Source organism: Poecilia formosa, unplaced genomic scaffold, assembly GCF_000485575.1.
Source record: "Poecilia formosa unplaced genomic scaffold, Poecilia_formosa-5.1.2 Scaffold437, whole genome shotgun sequence".
NCBI classification, from domain to species: Eukaryota; Metazoa; Chordata; class Actinopteri; order Cyprinodontiformes; family Poeciliidae; genus Poecilia; species Poecilia formosa.
This window is the reverse complement of record NW_006800376.1, coordinates 79,843-105,993: the sequence shown is the minus strand read 5'-3', so window position 1 is coordinate 105,993 and position 26,151 is coordinate 79,843. Positions and strand designations below refer to the sequence as shown.

Sequence of the window (26,151 nt, the reverse complement as noted above, 5' to 3'; positions counted from 1 at the left end):
CTAACATTGTAGGTTTAAATCCAACAGGAAAGTGAATGAATTACAAGATTATCCCTATTTATGCATCAAGGCACAGGCCAACTTCAGGAGAATTTTAATTGCGATATTATCACTGAAAGTATATCGATTATAATTAACCATTTATTTTTTAAAGAATGAAATAACTGAAAACTAGATAAATAATATAGATATGTAAATCATTTAATGATGTTTGAATTTGCATAGTTGCACATAATCGTTTTAAGACGTCAGCGTGCGATCACTAGGATCTGATGTGACACTGCAACCCAAACACACAATTCACTCTGCAGGCAGACTCTTGTAGTTATTTGAGCACAGAGCGTACTATACGGTATAAAGTGAAAAATATACTTGAACTTCATTTTAAGCCTCCCCAACTTGGGAAACATCCATACTTTACAGTTGCATTGCCGTTTAGAAAACATGGACTTAAAGCGTGTTTGGTGACTGAATAGAGTTTTATCAGTTTTCTGTTAGACACGTTAAAACTACCTATTGGAAAGTTTGTCACATAGTAATTAAATAATTAACACATCTTTTGTTTTGTCCCTGCATTACATGATAGTAAAGTAGATTATCAGTGTAATGCTGACAGATTTAAGGCAGTTGTAGACCATTGGATGAAATTTGCGTGAACTTCCTGTGGATTTCTTGATTGGATAATGTTATGGGTTATATCTTCTCATTCATAGTCTGAATCAACTATTTAAAACATAAAATTAAACTGTGAAGCATAATTGACGTTTGCTCTTGGTGCTGGCGTCATTCTTCTCCCTGCAGATGTGTTTTGTAATCATGCCTCCTGTTTTTAGATTATCCAGCAAGTTGATTTCAACAAGAAACCAGGTCGAATGAGCAAGAAACCGATCAACTTTGCAGTGATCCTCAAGCTGAACAAAGTCAACCTAATGGAGAAGGCCTACAAGGTAAGAGGAGAGAGGGCGTTTATTTCTGGCCGCTTCTGAGAAGAAACAGCTGATCAGAAGAGTAGTTCACACAGCCCGGGGTGTGTTCAGGAGGGGATTGAGGGCAGCGCTGACAGCCCCTCGTCAGGGCTCTAAAACCGTCCTCGGGTTGCCAAGCTGAGCGCGGCAGCAAAGAGGATTGCGGCACGGCTCTCTGAGATTATCCCCCGCGCTCTCCGCTCGCAAGGACTGTTTGTACTGCTGTCACCTTAGCTGCCGCCACATAAACTCACAACAAACCGAAATGATCTGCCTAAAACTTTAGAACGCATTAGATCACACAGGCTGGAAGGCTTTTTCTTAATTGTATTTCCATGACAAGACTAATAATAATAATAATAATAATAATAATTTATTTGTATTACACATTGTATGCAGGTCTTCTAAAATCTTTGGGTTTTGAGGAAATAATAAACACAAATGTATAAAATGAGTAACCTAAACAATCTTGCATATTAATGTTTTTGTTCATCTTTTCAGCCTTTCGCTATGATTAAGTAATGCTAATTTACAGCATTGGATCAGTTTATAGTTGCTACTTTTGAAAGTGAGTGTCCTTGTTTTAATTCAGGTTGTTTCCTGTTCTTCTTTATTTTGTGTATGAGGTTTGTAGAAAAATCTGTGGCTTACCTTTTTAATAGTAAAAACAGAAGTCTCTAGCATGCGAAACTAGAAGACATAACTGCTGAAATTACATTCCTAATGAAAAATCCATTTAAAGAAAATTGATTTATGTTTAGGTGTTAGCGTTTGCTTATTTTGAAGCTTTTTGCTCTCAGTAGCAATCAATGAATTTATTACTACAATGTCTCAATCTATGGCTTCAAACAAATTAAATGTCTGGGTAGCAGTCACATTAGATTGTCTGGTTAAAAATCTTAGTATTACTACCTTAATGTCATGCCATACTAATACAAATGACTTTTATAAGTAGGTCTTAATAAGTAGAACATTTACTGTTGTTCTTAAATATTGTGAGCAGATGTGCTGAAGGAGCTGAGCTGATGAAGAAACATTTGTTCAAAAGTTAAAAGTAGCAGAAATGTTGGATTTGTCAGGGTATGATTAAAGCACATTGAGTGGCAGAGTCTAAAAATGTTGCAGAAAACTGCTGAAGAATAATCACACTTATTGAAGATTTCTCTACATAGCATCAAGATGTAAAAAGGATTTAAGAAATAGAGTACAAGCAATTTAAACATCAGAAGCTGAAGTCACGGCAGACAGATCATCTGAGTAATTGGCTAACTTTAACTTCTAACATGAACACGATGACTATCAATAGCAAATATAATCTATGTTCAAATTGATTATTATTATCTAACTGCTAACATTAAGATTAGCATTAACTATTTACTGCTCTAATAGCAGTTAGCTGTTATTGGCTAAAAATACTGACATTCTCTTAAAAGTTAACGTCTGTAAATATAAAGATGTTGGATTGCGAACATTCACTATCACTATGGTTTTACTAGCATACACACTAATGCTTATCATCTATACACCAGTATGCCAATAATGGCATATTATGAACTGCTAGATATTATCTTTCATGATTTGTTTTGTAAAAGGCTTGAATTTATTGAAAAAAACGATTGACTGCCAGCTATGTTCATTTGCATTAAGAGAAGCTGCTCGGTAAATTATGAAAAACCCTTGCAAAGCCATTGAGACTTTGAATTTTACGCACAAATATAATATCTTTTCCTCTGTAATTTCAGGATGGGCTGATTGACCAGCTGTATGACTTGATGCTTGAATACTTTCACACTCAGGCCTACTCTATTGGCTTCCCTGAGCTCGCCCTGCCCACCATTGTTCAGGTAATCAAGATCTGAAACCCATTTATCGATATTTATCTGCGCAGTTATACCTCGCTAATCCACAGGCCAACAATTAAACACATTCAGTTTAGCATAGAAGCAGTGATGCAGAACGCAACAGCAGTTTTTGTTCTGTATGTAAGATTCACGAAGGCTAAATCTGCTTCCCTCAGGGGAAACAATCACAAACTCTCTGCCTGAATGCAGCTCATCAGTAGACAGGATCATCTCTTCTGCTGGTTCCATGTTTTTTTTCCTCCCTCATCCATCTCGTCCATGTCCCTGCAGCTGAAAGCTTTCCTGAAGGAATGCAAAGTGGCCAATTACTCCAAGCCGATGCGGCAGCTGCTGGAGAAGATACAGGAAAACAGCAGCTATATCACAGGACGGAGACAGAAGGCCGCCTTCGGAGTGGCTGATTCTGCCGCCGTGGTGAGTACAGCAGGAGGTGTAGGAGGAAGAGGATTTAGTTTCTTAAAATTGTATTTTGTACCGGAGTAGTTGAAGTTTTGTGGAGCTTAAAATTTTAAACTAAGGTAGACAAGCTTCAGGTGTACAATTAAGATAGAAAATGCTAAAATATTTTAGTGCAACACGTTTTAGAAAGTTGATATTAGTTGCATCAGTTTTCATATTCATGTAGAAAATAAAATGTTATCTGAGGTAACATCACATTCAGAAGAATATCTACCATTGATCCAATGACGTATTTTGTTTGATGTCTCAGTCACCCTCTGCTGTTGTTGTGAGGCATTTTGGGAAAGAAATTTGACCAGTTCAGTCCCAATAATTTATAAATATCATATTCAATTGAGCATAATGTGCTTTAGACTATATTTTTGGATGTGTGGAGCCAGCATCATCTATCAAACCAAAAAAAAATCAGGCTCAAGTAGGAAAAATTTCTTTTCATGAAAATACCAGCATGTCATGTCATTGTTGTTTCCTCTAATGGTCACAAACAACGGCGGTGTTTAGGATTCTGATTCATTGTCCAAAGTCAACTACGGCTCCAAACTCTTACAAAAACCACATGTGGTAGGAGCACGTAGGATGAACGCAAAATAAAAAAATCAGCAGAACTGAAACAGAGACACCTGTTGGAAGAGTTGCCCACATAGTAGCAGAAATATAAGAAGTTTTTGAAAAGCGTGTTGGAAAAAAGAAAAGTAGCAGAAACTAAAACTGGGTTAGAAAAATGCTGAAGCATCCACAGACAGACCATCCGAATGTCATCTTTTAAATTATTTTGGTGCCGAACAAGCATTACTAGTTCTGCTGTTGTCAATAGCAGTTCTTATTCTTAGCGACCAGCCTACCACTAGCTAACATGCTAATGTTGGCTAACGGTCAACTGCTTCTTCAAATCTAAATAATTTTAACAAATCACATTCAGATGACTAACATTAGCTTCTAATATGCCACTTTGCTAGTATGGTTTTATTTTTTTTACTGTATTCTGACTTTTACGTCTTTCATATTGTGAACTTTTGTGCATCAAGTTGTTGTATTTTGTGAAATAAGTCGGGATGGAGATGCATAAATAGGATCTTTCAGTAGCTGCACTAAAATGTAAACAAATTTGTTTAGTTGTGGTTAACATTAAGGTGCTTCTTTTAGTGTATACGTAAAACTTAGTTTGTAAACAGTTTTCTTTTCAAGTTTGCACTTAATTTTCATAAGACTGTTTTTGTTTGTTTATGATATGCATTTAAATATCAGTCATTTTAAGGGAAGGTTAAAAAATATATGGCTGAGAATTTATTGTGTGAGCAAAGACATTTTTTTTCTAATCTCTCTTACTAATCAGTTTTTAATAATTAAATCATTATTAATCAGAATAAATGTTACCATAAGCAGGCAGCCCTTGCAGTAGGTTAGTTTGGCGTCTGTTAATCTTTTTAAAGATTATGCCTCTTAATAATAAAAATTTTAGCAACATGATGAAAATTAAAAATTTTCTAAATCGGGCCTTTTGGTGGCGGATCTTCCTAGATGATTGTTTCTCTTCTATTTTTTTTTTTTTTATGGATCAGAATTTTTCAGTTTTTTTGCGGGTCAAAAAGTATTTTTTAGAGCAGCTCGTTTTTCCTTCTATGACTCTATAGGTGGTGGAGACGTTTCATGATCACAGATATTTCTGCTCTGAGACGTCATGCCAAGCAGCTCACTGCTCACTAAACTCCACCTGATTGATTGCACACTTCCAGTCGAGCAGCACACAGACGCTGCCTGGACGCCCTGCATGTAGTTGTTGCTTTGAAATGCGACTGTAAGGTCCCACAGGCCGCCCCTTTAATGTGTGAACCGAGCACAGACACGCCTCCTTGTTATTGGCTGTGTTTGCTCAGCCAAAATCGATAATAAAAAGAAATCAATAAGATTGACGCAACTTATTTGCTGTCTGATCGATTAGCCCGCCTCCATTTTACAGTTTTCCTCATTGTTTTTATCTGAAATCGTCAGCGACGGCCAGCCAGCTTCCAAAACCTGATCCGCTAAATTAGGAGGAAGCAGCTGAGGGTCCCTCCACTGGCTTAACTAAATACAGTGTATCTGTGAGGCTGCACAGTGTTTTTATGAGGAATTATTTAGTGTTGTAAACATTGACCTCTGAAATGGATGCTAACTTCAAATACTGCTACTCCTACTTCACTTTAAAACAACAATAGCTGTGACAAAGTGCAGTACAGAGCTGACCTGAGCTGGAGAGTTCAGATAAGCAAAATGGGTCAAGCTCATGTAAACTTTTAAAAACAAATGAAAGAATCTTGAAATGAACTCTAAATGCACAGGCAGCCAGTGGTACAAGTTTTATTTTTCTCAAATTAACTTGTACCTGCTGCTATGGTTCAGGTAATCCCCAGGAACCTCAGGGTGTGAACTTCTTTCACACTTGACCTTCTTTGAGGCTTTTAATTGTTAAATGTTGCTAGAAACCTGTTATTGGTGTCACTTTTATAGTCGTGTCTGAAGTGTGAGGAACGTCTGAGCCAAAGTGACTGATGTGTAAATGACTGAATGCCGTTGGTTTCAGGCAGACGAAGCCTCAGTTCTTCACGTCTTGTAAAACTCAGCTGGGTACATATGCAGAGTGATGCTAGTCACTTTACAGCTCAAGTTTTTATTAATCTGCATTTGTAATGAGTTTTGCCATTTTTGGTTTGATCTTCTGATAAAAATCATGCTTTATAATTTCAGCATATTCTGCTGCGGCGTGCCTCAGTAGTTCATCTCTCATCAGCCGCTTGCCACCTCGGTTTAACCATTTGTCACGTTTAACGGACTTTGAACTAACTGCTGGGTTATGACACATGTTACTTTTGAGGTTCAAACGGCGCACAGACTGACACACATCAGAGCCTTACATTACTGTATGTTGAAGTGCTGCTGCAGATCTAATGGTCTGATCAGTGTCCCTCATTATCTCCCTACCTCGTTTGTTGTGTTAAGGCTCTGAGCTGTTGGCCGTATATGACCTGCATCAGTAGCTCTGTGGTTTTATATTTATAGAGGTGTTCATGTTTCAACAGACTTCCACACACAATTTGTTTTTTTTTTTTTTTTATATAAAAACACTAACAATCGGCAGGTGAAAGGCTTTAATTGGCAACAAAATCTAGTAGTAGTGGTTACTGATAAAACTAAAGTACTCTAAAATGATGCATTTAAATCTGTTTTGTAAAACCAGAATATAACAATTGTCTAAACCGGTTTAGACAGATGGTTAAGTTAGATTTTTCCTCTGGGTGGTGCTGTAGTTTAGGAAGGAGGTGCAGGAGCAGCACGGCTGCTAATGGAGGAAAGTTTTGCTTTTTAAACTGAGAAATCATCCTGCGGTCATTTCAAAGCTCTTAAAGGCTTTTAAGGTAGCAGCAGGGCTGCATTAATGAGCATCAGTTGGTTTGTGTGCATTTTATGGCTTTATATTACAAATCAATTCATACACGAATGTTTTGATGTGACTTGGCTTCGAGTTGATGCCACATTGATATTTAGGAGAATTGCAACAAAGAGTGGATGTTCCTCGCTGATGGCTTTGTGGGGAAGAGTGTGTGTGTGTACGTGCACCAGGACGGCTCCGTGCCAGCGCCTGTCGCCTCGGATCTCAGCTCAGCGGAGGCTGTCGCGATGGCGTGGACTCCCCGGCATCATGGCAGCAGTGGAGGTGTCGCTACAGGCGGAGGAGAGGGGACAGCCCTGCTGCTGCCGCCGTGGAAAAGGCCACGGCCCCCCTCTGGGCGCCAGGCCCCCTGCTTACCAACATGTCACCCAAACTGAGAGCGAGCCTAATTAATTATGCCCTGCTTCCATCCAGGGTTCTCTCTGGGCTTTGTGAAAATAGTTTAGTTTGTGTATGAAAACCCAGTGCATGTCAGTGTCTCTCATGTTTAATAGCCATAGATTGTGGTAAATGTGTTAAGGCTGAACCAAACTGCAGTCTGCTCGCTCTATTGGGTTTGTCGGTCGGATAATGTGATTGGTTCTAATCAATATCATCCACGTAGACCTTTAAGAGATGGAGAAGATCTCTCCTTTCATCCCCCTGCAGTCGGTCTTCTGTTTTTGCTGGGGTGTGAAGATGCTTTTAAAACTCAGACCGTGCCTCGCAAATGTATTCACACCACTTACCACCATTAACACAAAGTACACTGTAATTGTTGAGGGGAAAGGGAATGAAAAATGTTTTTCCAAGTTTTATGCAAATATAAACAACTGGATGCATTTTTATTTTTTACTCGCTTTACCCCATATGGGTTGGGATTTACCGTATCTTTATCATTTATTGTTATAAGTTTCTTATCTTGTCGCAAAAAAATTCCAATTGATGATTTTTAGTAACAGTATTTGTGGGGCTACGATTGCCGTCATGCAGTTATATCCTTACAGTTACCTAAAAAATAAGTAATAACTAGTTCTTATCATCACTTTTCCCATTGTCTCAATAGTACCACAAAATACTGCGATAAAAGTCCATATCGCTCAGCTTTACTATAATACGACTAAATAAGATCCCGTGTTCAACTGTCTTTAAAAGTCACATTAGTAAGTAGGATTGATTTAGGGAGGAGCGATATGACAGTGCTGTGAAATGACAGTTTTGCACAAACCATGAACTAAGAACCAACTCGTGTTTTGAAAATAGAAATGTCTCTGATCTCAGCTGAGATTAAAATTAGCTACTTGGCTATAATCTGATGTATTTATATGATGATGTTGATTAATATGTTTTGTCCCATTATCAAAAAAAAAAAAATGACTGAACTGAATAACAGGTTTTAAGATTTTCAGGGTTTTTTTTTTTTCATAAAATAAATATGTTTTCATAACAAAATGACACAACTAGTACCAGTAAAAAAAAAAATTTTTAGATCTATTGTTATTGTCCTCAGGTTTAAAACTGTACTTTTTAAAACCATAATCTACCCAATCGGCAATCTATGAAAAAGTTTTTCTCAAATATTTTAAAACCTGAAAACAGAAATAAAATAATAGTTATTTAAAAAATAACAAATGTCTCCACAGTAAATATGAATGAAAAATTATAAGATATCATTTTTCATGTGTCATTTGCTGCTCTAAATAAGATTTATTCAACCGGACTGAGGGAAAAATGTCTTATGGGATGTTAAAGACTTCAGATCCAGGATCTAGAAGAACATGCAGATGAAACTAGAAATAATCTTCTTCTCCGGCCTCCATGTAAAATATCAGATGTGGCGGAAAAAGAACAATTCTTATTTTGACAGCATAATATGGGCAGGATGCTATCTTAAATTACAGCTAATTAAAAGAATTAGCTGTAATTTAAGAGAAAAGTGGTTCTACAAAGAATCAAACTCAAGCGGGAACAGAAACAAAAATGCGAAAAAGTTCAAGGCGAACTATTTTAAGAGGATTTCAGGGCTTAAGTGAACCTGCTGACAGCTTTAGAAAGTTTCTGCGTAGTTTTTCCTCCGTCTGTGCCCATCCATGCCTCAATATGTCCGCCGTGTGTGTGCTCTGTATCAGGCGGCCTGGGAGAAGCAGACCCAGCAGGAGGGGACTCCCCTCACCAGATACTACAGCCAGTGGAAGAAGCTGAGGGAGAAGGAGATCCAGCTGGAGATCTCTGGCAAAGAGAGGGTAATTATCCTGTTAAAAGCCCCGCCCACATCAGCCTCAGTCTTCATGAATGGCTTCTGGCTCGTCTCTGCTACCAACCTCACTGTTACCCACAACAATTGCTCTTGTGCATTAATCATAAACCAGTCACGCTGAATGGCGGAGCCTCTTTACTGGAAGCAGTATCATCATTAACACCGCCGTCTTTTATGTGTTGTCTTGTAAAAGATGGAGGATCTGGACCTGCCGGAGATCAAACGCAGGAAGATCCAAGAGAGGAAGGCGGAGGACAAGGAGGAATTCAAGGGTCTGTTCCAGTCCGACAGCGACTCGGACGACAGCGACACAGGACTGAAAATCAAAAGTAAGAAAAGTCCCACTTTGAAAACTCCATACAGTCCGAGTCTCACCATGTCTTGCTCTGACGTGGGTGGAGTACCGATCTCGGCCTCTAGGGGGCAGTGTTTTGTCGCACCAGGCTGGAAAGCAAAGTTAAAAGGTTGATGACGGCTGCCTCTGATTGCTCTGCCTTGAGATTGGGTTCCATGGTCCGGATCACGTGTGTCGCCGTTTAGTAAGCACGTCCTCCCAGGCTGTTCCTGTGGAAATTAAAACCTCTGCTTTATCAGACGCTTTGCTTCGCTGCCCCTCCACCAGGAGCCGGCTCATCCTTTTAACTCCCCGTACGATCTGAGCGCACGGGGTCGTCGGCGGGTCACATGCAGCTGGAGCCTCTCTCCCACAGCCTAGCATAGGGCTCGGACGCGCTCCAAGCAGAAAAATCCCTCTGGAGGAAAGGAGGAGGCTGTGGCAGGGTTTAATTTTCCTTTTTTTTATTTTTTCTCTCCGTTTTTTTGAAATGCATCTGGACTTCATTGTAGGGAGAGCCCCCACAAACGGATGGGCCGCTGCTGGCGAGCTCACACACACACACACACGCACACGCATGAGCTGAAATTCCCCCCAAACAGGAAGTACAGGCTTGCATCCCAGCAGGGAGGGGGCTCTAATTCAAAGCAGCCTGCTGGAACAGCCAGAGGTGGCGGCTCCCTCTGAACGCATGGCCGCCACTCCGCCGTCCAGGCCGGGTCTGGCGAGAAGCGGTGGGGAGGGGAGGGGGGAGAGGAGCGAGGACTGATGATTCAGTGGCGGTTATAAGTCATCCAGGTCATCTGGGGGCAAAGCTCTGAGGCAGCGCTGCGGAAATCTGCGTGCGGCGTGTGAGCCTCAAAGAGTGAGCGCATGTTTGTTGTCTCTAATTCAGACGGGAGCAGAGTGCTACCTGATGCTTCAGTAGACGTTGTTTATCTCTCTGCGTGCGAGTGTGTGTGTGTGTGTGTGTGTGTGTGTGTGTGTGGAGCTCCACGCAGAGGAAGCAGCGCTGCTTCTCTCTCCATCATGCCGTCAGCCTCTCATCACGTCTCCAACTTCAAAGCGCGTGGACCCCGCTCTGTCCCTTTGGCAAGACAACACACACACACACACACCTACACACACAATCTCCTCTGAGGACAAGTTCAGAAGAACTCCAAACTTCACACACACACACACACACACACACACACACACACTGCCGTCCTGATTGTAGCTCTGGAACCTGTCTGCTATCTTCATTTGCTATATTTAGGCCGTGAGCAGGAGATGTCTGAAATTGCCGGTAGTAAACTGTCATGGGTGTTTGTGCAGCAGCGGCAGCGGCGCCTGTAATCGACTCTCAGCTCCATCTCAGGAGGAAATAGACACTTCCAGCTGCCTCTGATACCTGGCCCACATATCCGCGTCTCCAAAGTCCTCAGACATCAGCGGTGCGGCGGTGCAAGCTTTAGGAGCATCTGAGGGAAGAAACGCGAGACAAAAATCAGCGCACTTTGATGTTTTTTTTTTTTCTCTGCCTCTTATTTCCTCGCAGGTAAGAAGAGCAACCAAGAATCAGACGAAGATGAGGACTTGTCAGACGGGAGCGATGAGGAAGGGTCAGAGGAGGAAGACTCAGGTCAGTTATAGTAAAATTGTTGAAAAAAAATAAAGGGTTTTTTTTTGTATTTGATGGTAATTTCAGTAATTTTATTAAGGTTTCAAGTTTAAATGTGTAAAATAACAGTTTTTGTTCATTTTAGGCAATGTGTCCTTCGACTGACTGTACTATTTCCTACTGCTCCCCATTTAACCCATCGAGACGACACATCTGAGACTTTTCTCTGCTGATTTGGACAATTTAGCATCAATATTTTACTGGAAAACTCCACTGTGACTCTACCAGATCTTTATTTAGGTTCTTATGGTATTTAAAAACCTCAACGGTATCTCTAAAGATGATTCCCGGGCATTTGGAGGCCAAACAGGCCCACAGCATCACTGATCGTCCACCATGTCCAACAGTGAGCATGAGGGACTTTGCCTGGAGTGTTTTTTTGTTTTCTAATTCTCAGTACACTTGAACAAACTGCACATAATCAGATTTGTGACAGTAGAACAGAAACGGCTCCGACATTATCTTCACCTACAAAACACGATTTCTTAGCAAATGAATCTTTTCCCAATTTAATTAATGTATGGAAATTAAGTTAAAGGTCACTCTCTAGGTTTGGGATTATGCTGCAATGAAACATGAGTTTATTTTTAAATTCTTCTTCACAAGAAGGGTTTGATCTTTAGAAATGAACTAAACACAAATTAAACTAAATTTACTTAAGTACACATTAATACTAATATAATCAGCAAAAATTCAAGATTTTTAATAATTTAATTCATTTTTTGGAACCTGCATCTTAAATACTGATGAAGGTACAGGCCTTGTGAGGAAAATGTGTCTTTTAAATGTATCAAATACAGAAATTATATAAAATAAGAAATAAATCTGAGCTTCATTTTCAGCATTAAAACTGAATAAGATTTTAAGGAAAAAGTCAATTAGAATAAATCTGTTTCACTGCTTTGTATTGCTATTAAAGCTATTTAAGAAGCTTCTCGCACTTCATCTTTACAAGTTAAAGAGCTGCTGTTAACCTCATTTATACTCTAACCAATTAGAGCTGGAGTTCTAGGAAAATGCTAACTTGCTAAAATAATAGATTAAAGGGAATGAGCGTGTGGCTAATTGGTGTGTCAATACTAGCAGGCTATTTAGCAAAGCATTTGTGAGCCACTGCAGCCATAGCTTTGATATCCATCAGTGGGAGAAAGTCTCAGAAATGAAATGACTCAGCATTATCTCGCAGTTTCATTTACTGCTGTTACAAACATTATAGTTTCTGTGAGCTAGTTGCCAGTTTTCGTTTGTTGTCCAACAAGATCTGCAGATGCAATTTTTTATTTTTCGCAAAGTGAAATCTGTCTCCTGAAGATCTGATTAGCTGCCGTCAAAATGTCTGTCAGGTGAAGTAAGGGTTAAATGCTGTTTTCCAGCATTGATGTGGAGAGTAGGGTTTTTGAAACATGCTTTTATTTTGAAGTAAGACAGGAAGCAGTTGTTTCATTACCCGATTAGGGATGACAGTCGACTAATAAAGATGCTCATCACAGCTTTTTCTGCAACTAGGATCACCTTAGATTGTGACAAACCTGTGCTGGATTATTCTAAACGGATCAGTTTGTGATCCCTGAATCCTTTTAATTAGAAAAACTAGGAATCTTAGTTTGTCAAAAACATTACTAGAATGTTGTTGTATTCTCATGGATATTGTTGCATTTAATCAAAAATAATTCTACGTGTAATTTAAGATTTTATTCATGCCAATATGCATTAAACATAAGCGTGAAGGACAGATTCATGCAGTTTTCATCTGTCATGTTTTCTGATCGGACAGAGTTGAGAAAACACTAATTGTGGTTTCCAAAGGAGGATGATGTTTGAGGGGAACAACGCGGTTCAAATCAACCTGAACATACGTGGAAATATAAATGTTTTCTTTTGTTAAATATAGTTGTTAATCACCATTTTTGGACAGTGAGTTTTAAATTTCACTCACCACAGCCTGAAGATAATTACTGCTAAATCTATTGAAACAACTTAAAACACACCCGTCTGACGACATGAAGCTCATCAAAAAGTGACGCCTCATGCTCTGATGTGTAGACAATTCAGAAAAAGGTTGTTTTTAAGGTTTTCGGACTCCAGGAAACCACAGTAAAAGCCGCTAACTACAAATAATGAAACAATGAGCCTCTGATGAGTATTGCTCTACCAAAATTACCCTTAGTTGCTCATTGGGGAGGTTACAAAAGAACCAAAAACATCAAAACTCTGCTAAAACAATGTGGCTAATAGAGGAACCAGGAGGCTGGTTGGTTAGTTTGTTTCCTGAATAATCCTTACTGAGATTATCTCCATCTGATCTTCAAATTAGTTTCATCTAGTGGGTCAAGAACAGAAGAAAACGTGCGAAGTTATTATCGGAGTAGTGAAGAACATGAATTTAGGAAAAGAGAAAAGATAATTTAGTCTTAATTTTTGTTAAAGTCAGGTTAATGAAATAAAAATACAGAATAATAAAAAGAAATAACAGTATTAACTTGTATAGATTAAGTCAGAGGTGAGAAATGATGATTGGGTAACCTTTACATTAAAATAATAAAATACAGTTTGTAAAGGGAGTTAAAATGATTCTTAATGCAATACTGAACAATAAAAACTCACACCATGTAGCTCCTGTCTTCTGTTATTGATGGTTTTATGTAGCAGGGCTGAGATTTTAAAGGACATATCTCAATTTATATTCCAGCCGATGACGACGACGATGAGGAGGATGAAGAAGCCTCCACGGCTCCCCAGCCGCTCTCCTCTGCTGCTCTGATAAAACTGGCGGAGGGAGAGGAAGACGTGGTCGAAGACCTGCAGCTGTCTGACGAAGACTGAGCCTCCGAGTTCGTTAACGTTCAGGCTCACTGTGTGTTTTTGGACTTTCCACTTTAAAATTTTGTATCGCTTCATGTGTGCAGAACAAATAAGATCATAATGTAAGTTTATTGACCCAGAAAATGTTCTGGAACCCCCAGATTGTGTCCTTTTTTATTATTATTATTAAAAGATTTAATCGGTTGTGGGGTGTGATGGATGGAAGTAAATCCTCTGCACATGTGCTCACCTGCAGTTCCCCTCAGGCTTTAAGAGAGGGAGCTATTTTGTGGCAGCTTTGAGCCGGGCCAGAGGAAGGGCGTGGAGAGGCGGGCGTCGGGCCCCGCGGCGGCGCTGCCTTGCCAGGACGGCAGGGCGCCGTCTGATGCGGTGCCAAGACTCTGCCCAGGTGGTGAAGCTGCAACACAGGCTGTTCTGTTTCTGTGCCAACTCCTGCCTCTCCCACCCCAACCCCAACCCCCCCGCCCGGACCACTGTCTCCTCCGCCTGTGTGTATTCATATGCCCAGACGCAGCATTTCCACGTTTTTTTGTTTTTTTTTAAACCAGCATTTCTATCTGGGCTTCCCTGCACATTTTCCACAGATTCACAGCTGAACTGAGGGTGATATTGCAGGAATCTAGCGCTGCAGTGTGGATTTGTTTTAAAAGCCACAAAACGGATTTAATTAAACAACCGCCTGTCACGTTTCCTCTGCAGTAGATTTCAGAAGCTTCTGGCGCAGGAGCTCGCCTGAAGCGGAGGGAAGTCCCATCAGAGTTAACACAGCGTGGTGCTTTGAAGGAGGAAGGTGAGTGTGAGTGAGGCGCTGAGGCTGGTGTGTGTGTGTGTGTGTATATGAAGAGGGTCAGGTTTGCCCCCACAGGCAGGGAGGCCTTGGCCTGCGGCTGAACCTCACACTTCAACAGCTGGTGTTGACCTGAACTGTGCCCCTCATGGGTCACCTCCCCCTTCTACACACACACACACACACACACACACACCTCAGGAGACCACGTCCCTCCCCCCCTCTCCGCTCGTTTTTTACAGAACCACCACAAACACACAAGAGACGGCAGAGTATTTTTCTGTAGGATTTATTTCACCTGTGTGGTGAATAGAAAAATAGGATGAAAACAAAACTTCTGAAGGGAAATCTAGAGAACATTTTTTTTTATTAATTCATTGCTTTTTATAGTTAAAAAAAATCCATAAGAAATTCAAAACACTTGCATTAAGAGCTTCTTGTGCCTTTTTTTTTCCCTGCAACCAAGAGAAAACAAAGTAAAAGTTATCTTTGGAATCCATCGTAAGGGCTGATTTTTAATACATATCATAATCTGCTTTTATCTACTACATCAAAATGCTATAAATATTTTTGTCCTCATATTTATATGCTGGGTTAGCATTTGAGCATCTTTTTTTTTTAATACTTTTTCTTTCTTTTTTTTTTTTCTTAAGAAAATGAAAAAAAAGTCAAAAGTACCACCAAAGTTCAGCAAGTCACATTTGTCAGTAAAGAAATTCTTACTCGTGCAACTACGTTAAACAAAAAGTACCACCAGAATATTTTCATCTTAAGCGCAATTCTGTACAATTTTGCATGTTTGTCCTACTTTAATAGTAGTCAACACAAGTGTACAAGGGACGCCGGAGACGCCCTCTGAGGTTTCTCCATGTCTGATAAGTTGTCCTCAAATTGTCACGGTGCATCAAAATAAACTAGAACATCATTAAAAAGTTTTATTAACATAATTTCAACGAGAGGAACTCCATGTAGATTAATTACAAATGCATTTAAAATGTTTTTCTTTTTTCTTTTGGCTTACAGCTAATGAAAATCCATAATTCAGTTTTCAGGCCAGCAATTTTTTTTTAAATAAGAAAAAAAAATAATTAACCGGTTCTAAGTTCTGTATCCAAGTGTGTTCATTGAAAATTGAGTGGAGGGAAAAAGTGTGGTAGAAGTCACTACAAAAGTAACGCCTATAACGGCAGCCTCACATTTCCGTATTGAATCCTCCTTTGGGGGAGAGTGTTTATTTCATTAGCTGTACGCTAATCACCTGTCAAACTCGAGGCCCGGGGGCCAAATCTGGCCCACCATAATTTTTTATGTGGCCTTCTAAACCCTAAAGAGAGACACAAATGGAGCCTTCAGAGAAACAGTTGTGCCTAAACATTGTTTCATGAAGTCAAAGCAGGTTTCTCTGTATTTTGCCAAATTATATTAATGCAAAAAGATGTTCAGGATTAAGTCATCGAATGCAGACACCGATTTATTCATATTTTAACACTTTAATGTCGTTTTCTCAATATATTTTGCCACAACTGGCTCTTTCAGTACATTCATGAACTTGATGTCGCCCCAAATAAAACTTAGTTTGACATCCCTGATCTAAACCAACAAACTATTGAAGTACTGATCTACTGAATCTATACGATTTTCAGTTTCTGAATCAAATTACTGAAATAAATGAACTTTTCAATGATATTTGAATTTATTGAGATGCAGCTGCATGAGGCTCTTCCGTTTGGGATAAGCGCCAGTGGATGACGGGTCTACCTCAGAGTCCGCTGTACGAGGCCCGACCTCGGCAATTCCCTGTGGGGCCATTAATGCAAAAAGAAGCAGACACATGGTGAGTTCATGTTCCACACGTCCGGTCATCTTTGGTATCAGGACAGTGGAATGCATAGTTGCAGTGATATAAGAGGGAGCTGGTGCTTTTTCAGCACAGGGTGACGCTGCTGCTTGGCCTCAGGGAAGGAAGAAGAAGGGAGACGCACTGCTCTTTATTCCTGGATCCTGGAGAAACGCAGAGTGAGTGAGGAGAGCTTCCTCCTGCCCAGGAAGGAGAGAAGAGTTTCCGCTAGTGTCTGCCTGATTTGCAAGAATGTCGCGTCTTGTGGCAGGGCTCTGCTTCTTTTTCTTGGCAACCCATCTGCGACCAGCTGTCTCCCTTTCCCCCCCGCCCTCGTCCTCCGCTCCTCTGTCACTTCGCATTTCTCCCTTCCAGCCCGGTTTCTTTGGGTTCTGCTCGTCTCCAAGCCACTGCAGACTCTGTCCACTAGTCTCTTATTCCAGTCTAATTTTTCACCATCGTTTTGAAATGTCTCAAACGTCGGCGAGTCTGGTTCGCTCACGTCAGCGCGTCTGCTCCTACGAGGGGGTTTTAGCCTCGTACCGCCCCACCACTGCGGAGCCGCTGCCGTTTTCCTGTTTGGGGGACGAGCATCCGGCCGTAGGGCCGCTGTACGGAGAAGAGCTGCTGCTGGTTGAGGTGGGCCGGTGCGGCATGGACAGAGACAAGGGTAGAGGGGGGTCAGACGCCGCGGGCGGGGGGTCTCTGTCCCGATCCGGGGGACGCAGCACGGCAGAAGGTGGAAACGGGAACGCCAGAGGAAATCCTGTCATGTAGAAGAGCCTGCCGACACGACGCGCCACCTGTGGAGTTGAAGAGACCAACACGAGTGTCAGAACGGCTCGATTAGCTTCACGCCACTGACTTTCACTTTGAGAGAGAGAAGAAAAGAGGCTGCAGTTTGAGGGGCAGGCGAGTTCAAGGGGGGGTCAGCTACGCTATGCTAGCAGCTATCCTAAGGACAGAAACACGCACACACTCAGCTCCACTCAAACACACCGAAACACACACTCGCAGGTGTGTGGTGCGTGTGTACCTGAGAGCGAATCTTGAGCGCAGGCCCCAGCTTTAGTCCCAGAGTGTTGAGCAGGTGCTCCTCAGTGAGCAGCGGCAGTGTCTCCCCATCAATGGCGTGCTCCCGAAACACCTGGCAGAGACACAGCCGCTTCAGCCACAGCCCCGACAAACACACACACACACACACACACTAGCACTACAAAACACCCTCTCTACTGAAGAAACCTTGCACACCCATCAGTGTTTAAACAGAAAGGCTGAACCGGTGATGCAGAATGGGAGAGCTGATGGTTGGAGAGTTGTTTTCTCTATGGTAAATCCATCCTTATGTAAAAACTGATGTGTCAAATTTGGCAGCTTGGATAAACTTTTTTTTATCAGAAAAAACCTTCATTGCCTCCTAGTCGCTAGTTTATTGATATCTGTGGGACAATCAAAATGAGGTCTTGGATCGATGCCAAAATATCGCTCACGTCTACCAGTCTGGTGGTTCATCTCACCGTTTTCCAGGTCTAGATAAGTATGAAAAATCATCTTTCCAGTTGGAGTTGGATTAGCACTTCCAACAATGGGGACCATGGTTTTAAGCCAGAAACATCTGGTGTCTTCTCCTGGTCGGGGTTGGACAACTACCCCAAGTGTTGGGCCTCAAGTGTCTCTGGGCGTTAAGGAATGAGGAAAAAGTGGAGCAGGCGATCGATTGGTGCTGCGTCTGCAGCAATGCAGGCGTTGTACCCGTCTGTCGTGATGAAGAGAGAGCCGAGTCAAAAGGCAAAGCTCTCGATTTACCGGCTGATTTACGTTCCTACCCTCATCTATAATCACAACCACAGGGTAGCGACTGAAAGAACAAGATGGCGGATACAAGCAACCGAAATGAGTTTCTTCCACAAGGTGTCTGGGCTCTCAGAGATGGGGTGAAAAACTCGGCCTTCTGGGAGGAACTCAGTTTTCCTTCCTCCTCTGATTCTTCTTTTTTTCGTTTGTTTGTTTTACTTTCCTTTTGTGGAATTTCTGGAAAGTTGGATCTGGAAAATCAATGATGGTTTGAAAGTCAAAAATCTGATCTTCTCTTTTTTCCACCACTGAGCACATCTTAAAGTGCCACCAGGTTCTGCAAACACTAAGTTTTAAAATGTTGTTTGTTCCCAGACGCTGGACTGGTGATGCTTGTACATACATTCCATTCACACGCACACTTGATCCCTCTCATTCGCACACAGATCTTGCTGAAAGGAAGCTTGAGCATTCATGCGTCCGCACACACATTCCCAGTAAACCTGAAAGCTGTTTTACTGTCACCACCTCAACATGAGGACGTTCATCTTAAAATACCCTTCAGAGTACCTGCTGTTATTACTACTATTCTGTGGTTTTTAGCCTGCCCCTGGCCTCCGTCTTCTCCTCTCTGCTCTCACCTGCGCGTATTCGGCACATCCAGCCAGGCTGCTTATGAAGCCACACACATCCTCCACGCTCCACTTGCTGACGTCCTCCACAGGGTTTGACGTGGCTGAGTCCTCCCCGTCCATGAAAAGACCCCCCAAAGAGCCTGGAAATACGAGAGGGGAAAAAAAAAATCAGCGGTGTGAAAATGATGTCAATATATGCAGAGGCCACACAGCTGCATCATATGTCAAAAAAAAAAAAAAAAAAAGCGGTCACTCTTAAGCTGCGGGTGGGTTTAAGGAAGAAAGCCTAATAATGAGATAAACAGATGGGGTTGATGTGGAGGGAGCAGATCAATCGATGCGTGTGAATCGACAGGATCGATGCGTCTGAGTGTCTTTAGTGATGGTCTTGTTTGAGTAATGTGGGGAAATGCCAATCAGCAGAGCAGTGAGGGAAAAGCAGAAACAGCAGTTCGACATCCTGGTTACTGTTGCTAAGGCACCAAGCCTTTTAAAAAAAAACGCTCCTACTGTGGAATGCTAGAGAAAGTGCTAAAGTCGCCAGCTATATGGAGAAACACCATATATTACTTTGCACTGCTGGCCAGCTGACTGAAAGGCTGCTGCACTTTTCCCCCTTCTGTCTTCGGAAATATTTCAATTCACGGAAAAACAGACAGGTATGGTGTGGAAACTAAAGGAGCACCAAGCATCAGTGTTAAATAAGCAACCAGCTAATATTAGCTTGTGCAGGTTATTCAGTGAAGAGCAAAATGAATTCTGCAGAACAACTAATTATATATGAAAGGAACTTCTAAATTGATTTTGTTTTTGCTTAAGTTTATATATAAAATAAAAACAATGCTATTTAAACACACATAACGATTAATCAAGAGGCTGAAGTTGGCTAAATACTGAAAGTCGTTGCCACCAAAGTTCTTCCTAAATTGCTGTCTTATTTTTTCCAGCTAATACTAAAATCAAACTTCCCCAATAAATGATGACCACTGATTAATGAAATAAATTTAAAAAGTCTAGGGAAGAAGCACTGAATAATCAATATCTAATCAATCAATCAAATTTTATTTGTATAGCACATTTCAGCAGCAAGGCATTCCAAAGTGCTTTACATAATTAAAATGCAAACAGCATGTGACATAGAATAAACAGTGAGAAAAAGAGATTTTGAAAAAGATTTAAAAAGATAAAAACATTAAACCCTGCACCCCTTTTAGGACTTCAGGTAGCTAAGACCTAACTAAATATAATTTAGGACCTAAGATGGACGCATTTATTAAAATGTTCATTTCCAGTCATCTACAACTTGTTTCTGACATAAATATTGCTTCCTGTTGGGTTCCAACTCTGTCAAAGAACCTGCAGAGCATTTTTCCCTCTAATGTGTCGCAGTCCTTACAATAAAGAAAAGAATCTGAATCAATTGAAATCAGCAGGTTGAACCTTAAAGCTGCAGCAGGAAACTTTACTTATTTATTTTTTACATATTTTTTTAAAAACTGCCACTATGTCATTCAGATTATTTATATCCCAGCATATAGATAATCTGTTAAAAATATTTGAGCTGCTCTTCTTCTTCATTGTGGTCCTGCAGCCATCTACGGAAATGCACCGCTCTGTCAGAAGCATCCAATCAAAGCCAGGAGGAAGGTCTTATGACTGTCAATCATGTTTGTGTATGTGCTGCTCAAGACTGCTGGTTAAATGTGCAAAGAAAGGAGCAACCTAATGTTACAGGAAAACTGTTCATTCACCATCGTCTTTGGCTCCTCTGTGGGGAACTAGCTGTAGTCTAGCAAAGAGCAAGATGGAGGGTGTGAGCACGGCATACATGGACATGATTGACAGGGCGAAGCCCCTCCTCCTGGCTCTGATTGGACCACCAGGAAGAGGCAGAGGAGCTCAATTTTTTTAAGATCATCGGTCTCGCACTATGTTATCACAACATAGTGCCAGTTTTAACAAATATGTAAAAAGAAAAAAAATATGCATTTTGTAAAAGTTATGAACTGCAGTGCTAAAAAAAACAACCTCCAAATGTGGATTTCCAGGTTTGTTTTAAAAGCAGGAGCAGTGCAGCTGTGGTGATAGAATATAAAATAAAATAGTTTTTGCAGCAGTATGACTAGTCATTTATCTTTTTTCTTTTTAATGAAAGCAATGAGTTCATGTTAAACTTTTTTTTAAAAATATGTTTGTAAAATATTCTGGGTATTTTATATCTTAACAAGAGGCTGAAATACAGCGAGTCTCACATCAGTCTAACTTCTGTTGCTCATCCTGAATTTCTTATTCTCAGGGAACGGTCTAATAAATGGTGTAGCGGCTGCTGTTGGTCCAGAAGCAGGCCGGCCTGTGTGTGTGCGGACAACAAACTGCTCCTCCTCCCCCTGCTTTGCTCTCGTGGCTGTGCTGCTGGGGGTGTGTGCATGGGTCACTCTGGGGTCAAAGGCAGGGCCCCTAACAAGTAGAGGTCGCCACACTGGAGACATTCACACATAGAGTGATGCTAATGGGTTTCACATGTCACCTCTAAGCTCCGAGTGTGTGTGTGTTGGAGACTCTCACCCGCAGGAAAGTAAGGGCTGGCGTAGGGAAATCCAAAGGGCAGCGACTGGGCGTGAAGAGCAGGCAATGGCGGTATGAAACCCGGTGGCAGGTGATATTTGAGATCGGCCTTGCCAAGTCCAGGGGTGAAAAGGTTGCGACTAGGTGACTCGGTATCTGCTGAGCTGGAGGCGCTCAGCCTCCCTGAGCTCCCTCCGGTCTCCTTGGCGCTCTCGCACCCCGCCTTGCTGCCAGCCTCTTTGCCCCTGCTCCTCTCTCTGTCCCTGGGTTTACTGTCGGGCTTGGAAACCAGCCCCTCTCGCCTCTCTTCACTCATCTCCGTCTCGCTATCCGAGTCCTTCATCTCCTCGTCGTGCACCTCCATGTCTCCTTCCCTTCCCCCGTCGTCTCTTCCTCCTCTGTGATCCCCGGCGCGGAGCTCCGTCTGAGCCTCCCTGCGGTTGGCCTTTCTAGATTCGGCACCCAGCCCGACAACGGAGCTCTGCGCCTGCGTGTCCTTGGGCGTGGACGACGCCCCTGGCTGCTGCTGCTGGTTGAGGGTGAGGAGGGGAGTGGCGGCCCCGTGGCGAAGCACCAGCATCGCATTGGAACGGCGGAGCAGCTCCTCGCGTAGGGGGTGTCCCTCAGGGATGTCGTGGAGACTGCGCAGGGCCGGGTGGTCGGGGGGCAAGCCTGGAGGAAGGGCTCCCAGAGGGTCTGACCCGAGCAGTCGCTGCTGCTGCTGCTGCTGCTGCTGCTGCTGCTGCTGCTGGTGCTGGTGGAGGTTCTCCAACTCCTTCTGTCTCAGCAGCTCTGCCGACATCTCGAGTCTGACAAGAAAAACACACAGAGACTTTATCCAACAGAACTTCTCCTTCTTTTTCCTCACATCGCTTGTTTTTATGCAACAAATCCAGCTGCAGTTAAACATTCAACATATATTTTATGAAATGCAACAAACCTGGCCAGATTCTGCTTCCTTAAAAGCTCCTGTTGTCGAGCCAGGATCTCCGCTTGCGCCGGCTGCAGGAACCCGTAACCTGGAAGAGACGCACAACGTCAGAAACACAAATTTACATCATTTCACAGCTCTGTGCTGAAAGGGCATGGGAATATCTGCACTTACTTGGAGCAAAACATGTCCGCTAAATATTTGTGCACAAAAAAAATGTAGCGGACAAAAACAAGAGCTTTTTGCAGGAGCTCTTGTTGTTGCTTTAAATCCAAATAAGCTGCAGCTGGCCACGCCTCCCAACTCAGTGTTTACACTCACACTTTACATGAAACTAGCTGCAAACAGATGCACAGTAGTACAACGGTACGTCTTTGACCCGCAAGTCAGACCCAGAAGCAGAAGAGTGGAGCCTCCAACAGCAGCCATGAAACATGCAGCAGCAGTTTGTGAATCATAAATCAGCAGCAAAATACTCGTCTTGCTCGAGTTTTGCTTCGGTTGCTAGGTGATGGGCTGGGATTAGTGGGTTTTGCTAGGTAACTGCGCATTGCCCGCCAGTTGTGACTTAATAACTGTGAGCTTTAAGAAACGGTGCGTTTTCCAGATACCAAAAAACATTAACATATTGCCAGAAAACAAATGGCTGTTTTGGACTTGGACTGTTTTTAGAAGCAGAAATGGAAGAATAAAGTTCGAAAAGCGAATTTTATATAATACATCCTCCTTAAACAAAAAGCAAGCAGTCTCTTGCTGGTTTTCAATTTGCTTTATAGAAATTTGTTTTGATCTGTCTGCAGACCAAAAACAGTATGTGGGCCACTCTTTCTTCAAAAGCTCCTGATTTTACCAAATTGCACAAGTCTGCTTTCGACTTGCACCATTTACTAGGAAATTAAAACAAAAATTCTTTGTTGATTCAAAAGACGCATACGTAATATTTATCATTTTAGGTAAATTTTCATTTGCTAGAGAAAATTTCAACAACACAAAAGCATCAAGGGACTGCAAACCCTCAGACCAGTTTGGACGCCCCTGTTTTAAGTGTTTTCCTTTTGGAAATTGTAAAAATAAAAACATTTGATTTAAATCAGCTGGAGTCATATAGATAGAGTATGTTCATCACTCACCAGGAGTCTGGCAGAGGGCAGAGGGCATGCCCAGGAAGGGGGGCCGCAGGTGAGGCCCTAAGGTGACGTGAGGAGCAGTTGGAGGGGACAGGAGGGGCGGCGGATGGGACAGCTCTCTGTGGACACAAACCAAAGCGAAGACATTAGTTCACAAATAGATTTCGCTATGCAGGTTTAGCCGAAGCGCACCTTCACGAACAGAAAAGGGTTCTCCCTGCTCTGAGCTTCAGAGAATGGAAAAGTGTGCATTCGCCTCCAAAGCGAATGCACAAATACTGAGCAGAGTATTTTTATCAGAGGCGCTCCAGAGGCCCTGGTGCCTCATCAGTCTTGTCACGACGCAGCATCCGCCGTTGGCCATTGCTGTGCCCTGGACGGCAACTCTTTCCTTCCCCCTGCAGCCTCTCCGTGCACGCACGCACACACACATAATGAGGGCTGAATGCACAATGCCAGTGTGTCATGCTCCAACAGCTGGGGCGGCCCCCGCGTCTTGACCGGGGCCACGGGGCTGAAGGACCTTCCAATTAACACTCATCCCTCCTCTTCCCTTTTTTTAAACGGCCCTCGCTCAGCCTCCCTCCCCGCCGCTCTCTCCACCGCATTGAAAAGATGGAGCATCCTGCAACCTCTCGTTCTGAAAAGGCCTCTCCATTATTGCGGTCGTCTTTTGTTCTCCTCGAGGGGGAAAGGTGCCTCTCACCTTTCTCCCTCTCTTTCTGTCTGGTCTTTACTCCCAACTCTACACTTCTGTGTTCACAGATTTTTTTTTTCATCCCCCCTTTCTTTCACCTTTAAGTGTCTTCCTGCTCAAGCCCTTCATTCTGTCTGTTTATTCTGCTTATTTCACTTTTTCTTCCTTCCTTTTTCACTTCTTTCGTCTCAGCTAAAGAAGCACAGACGATGTTTGCCAATGTAACTTCACCCCTTGAACCTTTGCACATTTTGTCCTGTTACAAACCAGAAACATTCATATATTTTAATTTGTATTTTACGTGAAAGACCTTCACAAAGCAGAGTGGCATTGTAAAGTATTATGTAAAATCGATTTTTGGCGCTTTACATCATGTTATAATGTTGTTTCCTTATTTAAAAAATTCTTGGAGTGTTGCTTTGATTATTTCCTGCATGCTTAAGAAATCCTTTACTCTCCAGTAGCAACCATTAGCAGTGCATCAGTGCTTGCTAATCACTAAGAACCTCCTATTTCCACAAAGCTCCTCCTCAGAGCTGCAATCTCCAGCTGAGCTTCCTCGCTCGGCTCCTCCAGACTAGTGGCAGCAACTAACAAACACCTGGTGGAACGGCGCATCTGCTGAGCTTGTATAGAAACCACTTCTCAATCCAAAGCTCCTAAGAAAGGTTGTAAACAGAGCGAACACTGTTGTGACATCAAGCTTCTTAAAGAGACAGGGGCCAATTTCAAGGTGTTAAATTGAGAAGTCAACCCTTCTGTATCCTAATTCCTCAAAATAAACTTCTTGCATCCGACTGAGATTGAAGTTACTTTGCAAAAAGGAATGGGTCAGAATTGGGTAGTGGGTGTGCAAAGCTGTACCGTAAAAAGAAAAGGAACTGTAACTACAGAGAGAGGTTCTGACTCAGGAGCTAAATATGCATGCCACACAGACGTTTATTTGTACAGCATTTACCATTAATTTTACAATTAAACACCACTTTTTGTCCATGACATAAAATCCAAACAATATACACATTTAAGTTTGGTGTTATGTTAAGAAGCATGACCTTTTATTTAAGCTACCATAGGAAGCTGTGACAGGACTGAACCGCATCACTCAAGGCAGATGTCAAGTGGATGAAGCTTTGACCTTAGGGTGGGTAGCGAAGCCTTCTCCACGACCTTCCTTGGGGTTCAATTTCTAGCTCCGCATAACCTCTTCCCGTCACCACCTCAACGATCAACGCTCGACTGTGTGTGAACACCGGCTCGACACACACACACAGGAAACGAGCGGAGCCAAACTACAAAGTCAAAACCAAACGCTGGGACGCATGAAACCGCAGATATTGTTTTGAGACCGTGTTCAAATTAGCCAGCGCCCGCCAGTCTCCCTCCGCTCTAAACGGCAAGGACACATGCTGAACAGGAGACGGCAGATGAGATTGAGGGGGGAGAAGGTTAGCCATCTGTGTGTGTGTGTGTGTGTGTATTCATCGATTGCCGCCGAAATGTTAATACTAATCGTATAACCGTTCTCTCCGGCGGTGCCTCGCACTCCAGTGGCAGCTCCAATTAATCTTGGGTGAGGGCTGTGGCGCGTGACCCCGGAGCTTCTAGCCAGGACCCCGTTAGCCGCCGCTTATGTAATTACACCGCCCAGTGTGTAATCACCTGGCCTAATCCCTCAGGGCCAGCAATTAGCCCCGCGACGCGCACTTCCACCAGACTACGCCATGGCGTCCGCAAAACTCTCATCCACCCCCACCGCGGCTCCCGCATGCCACTCTCATCACAGCCCCCCCCCCCCCCCCCTTCCACCTCCTCGCTCGCTCCCTCCTTCCTTTTCTTTCTGATATTCCCTCTCTCTTTCCTCTCCTTGCGCCGCCTTGCCTAGCGTTAGCCCGCAGATGAATAACGGTCAATTAAAGCTGCATGACTGGGGCTGCCAGGCGTCTGCGCCACCATAATTAGGCCTAATCACGGGGAGGAAAAAGAGGGAGCAGAGAACGAGTGCGTCTGAC

General features: G+C 42.6%; 2 protein-coding genes across 4 annotated transcripts in view; one reads left to right on the top strand and one right to left on the bottom strand.

The window, feature by feature from the left end:
- The window catches only part of noc2l (NOC2-like nucleolar associated transcriptional repressor), a 22,060-nt gene extending 8,108 nt beyond the window's left edge, over positions 1-13,952 (top strand). The window contains exons 12-18 of the mRNA XM_016663673.1: positions 834-947; positions 2,708-2,809; positions 3,098-3,241; positions 8,822-8,935; positions 9,143-9,278; positions 10,824-10,907; positions 13,636-13,952. Of these exons, the coding sequence (XP_016519159.1) occupies positions 834-947; positions 2,708-2,809; positions 3,098-3,241; positions 8,822-8,935; positions 9,143-9,278; positions 10,824-10,907; positions 13,636-13,769 (828 nt within the window). The 3' untranslated portion in view covers positions 13,770-13,952. The remainder of the gene's footprint in view (positions 1-833; positions 948-2,707; positions 2,810-3,097; positions 3,242-8,821; positions 8,936-9,142; positions 9,279-10,823; positions 10,908-13,635) is intronic.
- Positions 13,953-14,311: 359 nt separating this feature from the next.
- samd11 (sterile alpha motif domain containing 11) overlaps positions 14,312-26,151 on the bottom strand; it is a 63,046-nt gene continuing 51,206 nt past the window's right edge. For 2 of the 3 annotated variants that reach the window (XM_007577311.2, XM_007577314.2), the window contains exons 8-13: positions 23,449-23,564; positions 22,328-22,406; positions 21,388-22,196; positions 18,829-18,962; positions 17,430-17,540; positions 14,312-17,196 (exon numbers count right to left, since the gene is read on the bottom strand). In XM_007577311.2, coding sequence (XP_007577373.1) covers positions 16,912-17,196; positions 17,430-17,540; positions 18,829-18,962; positions 21,388-22,196; positions 22,328-22,406; positions 23,449-23,564 — 1,534 coding nt within the window. In that variant the 3' untranslated portion in view covers positions 14,312-16,911. The remainder of the gene's footprint in view (positions 17,197-17,429; positions 17,541-18,828; positions 18,963-21,387; positions 22,197-22,327; positions 22,407-23,448; positions 23,565-26,151) is intronic. The other variant, XM_007577312.2, reaches the window with a different exon arrangement.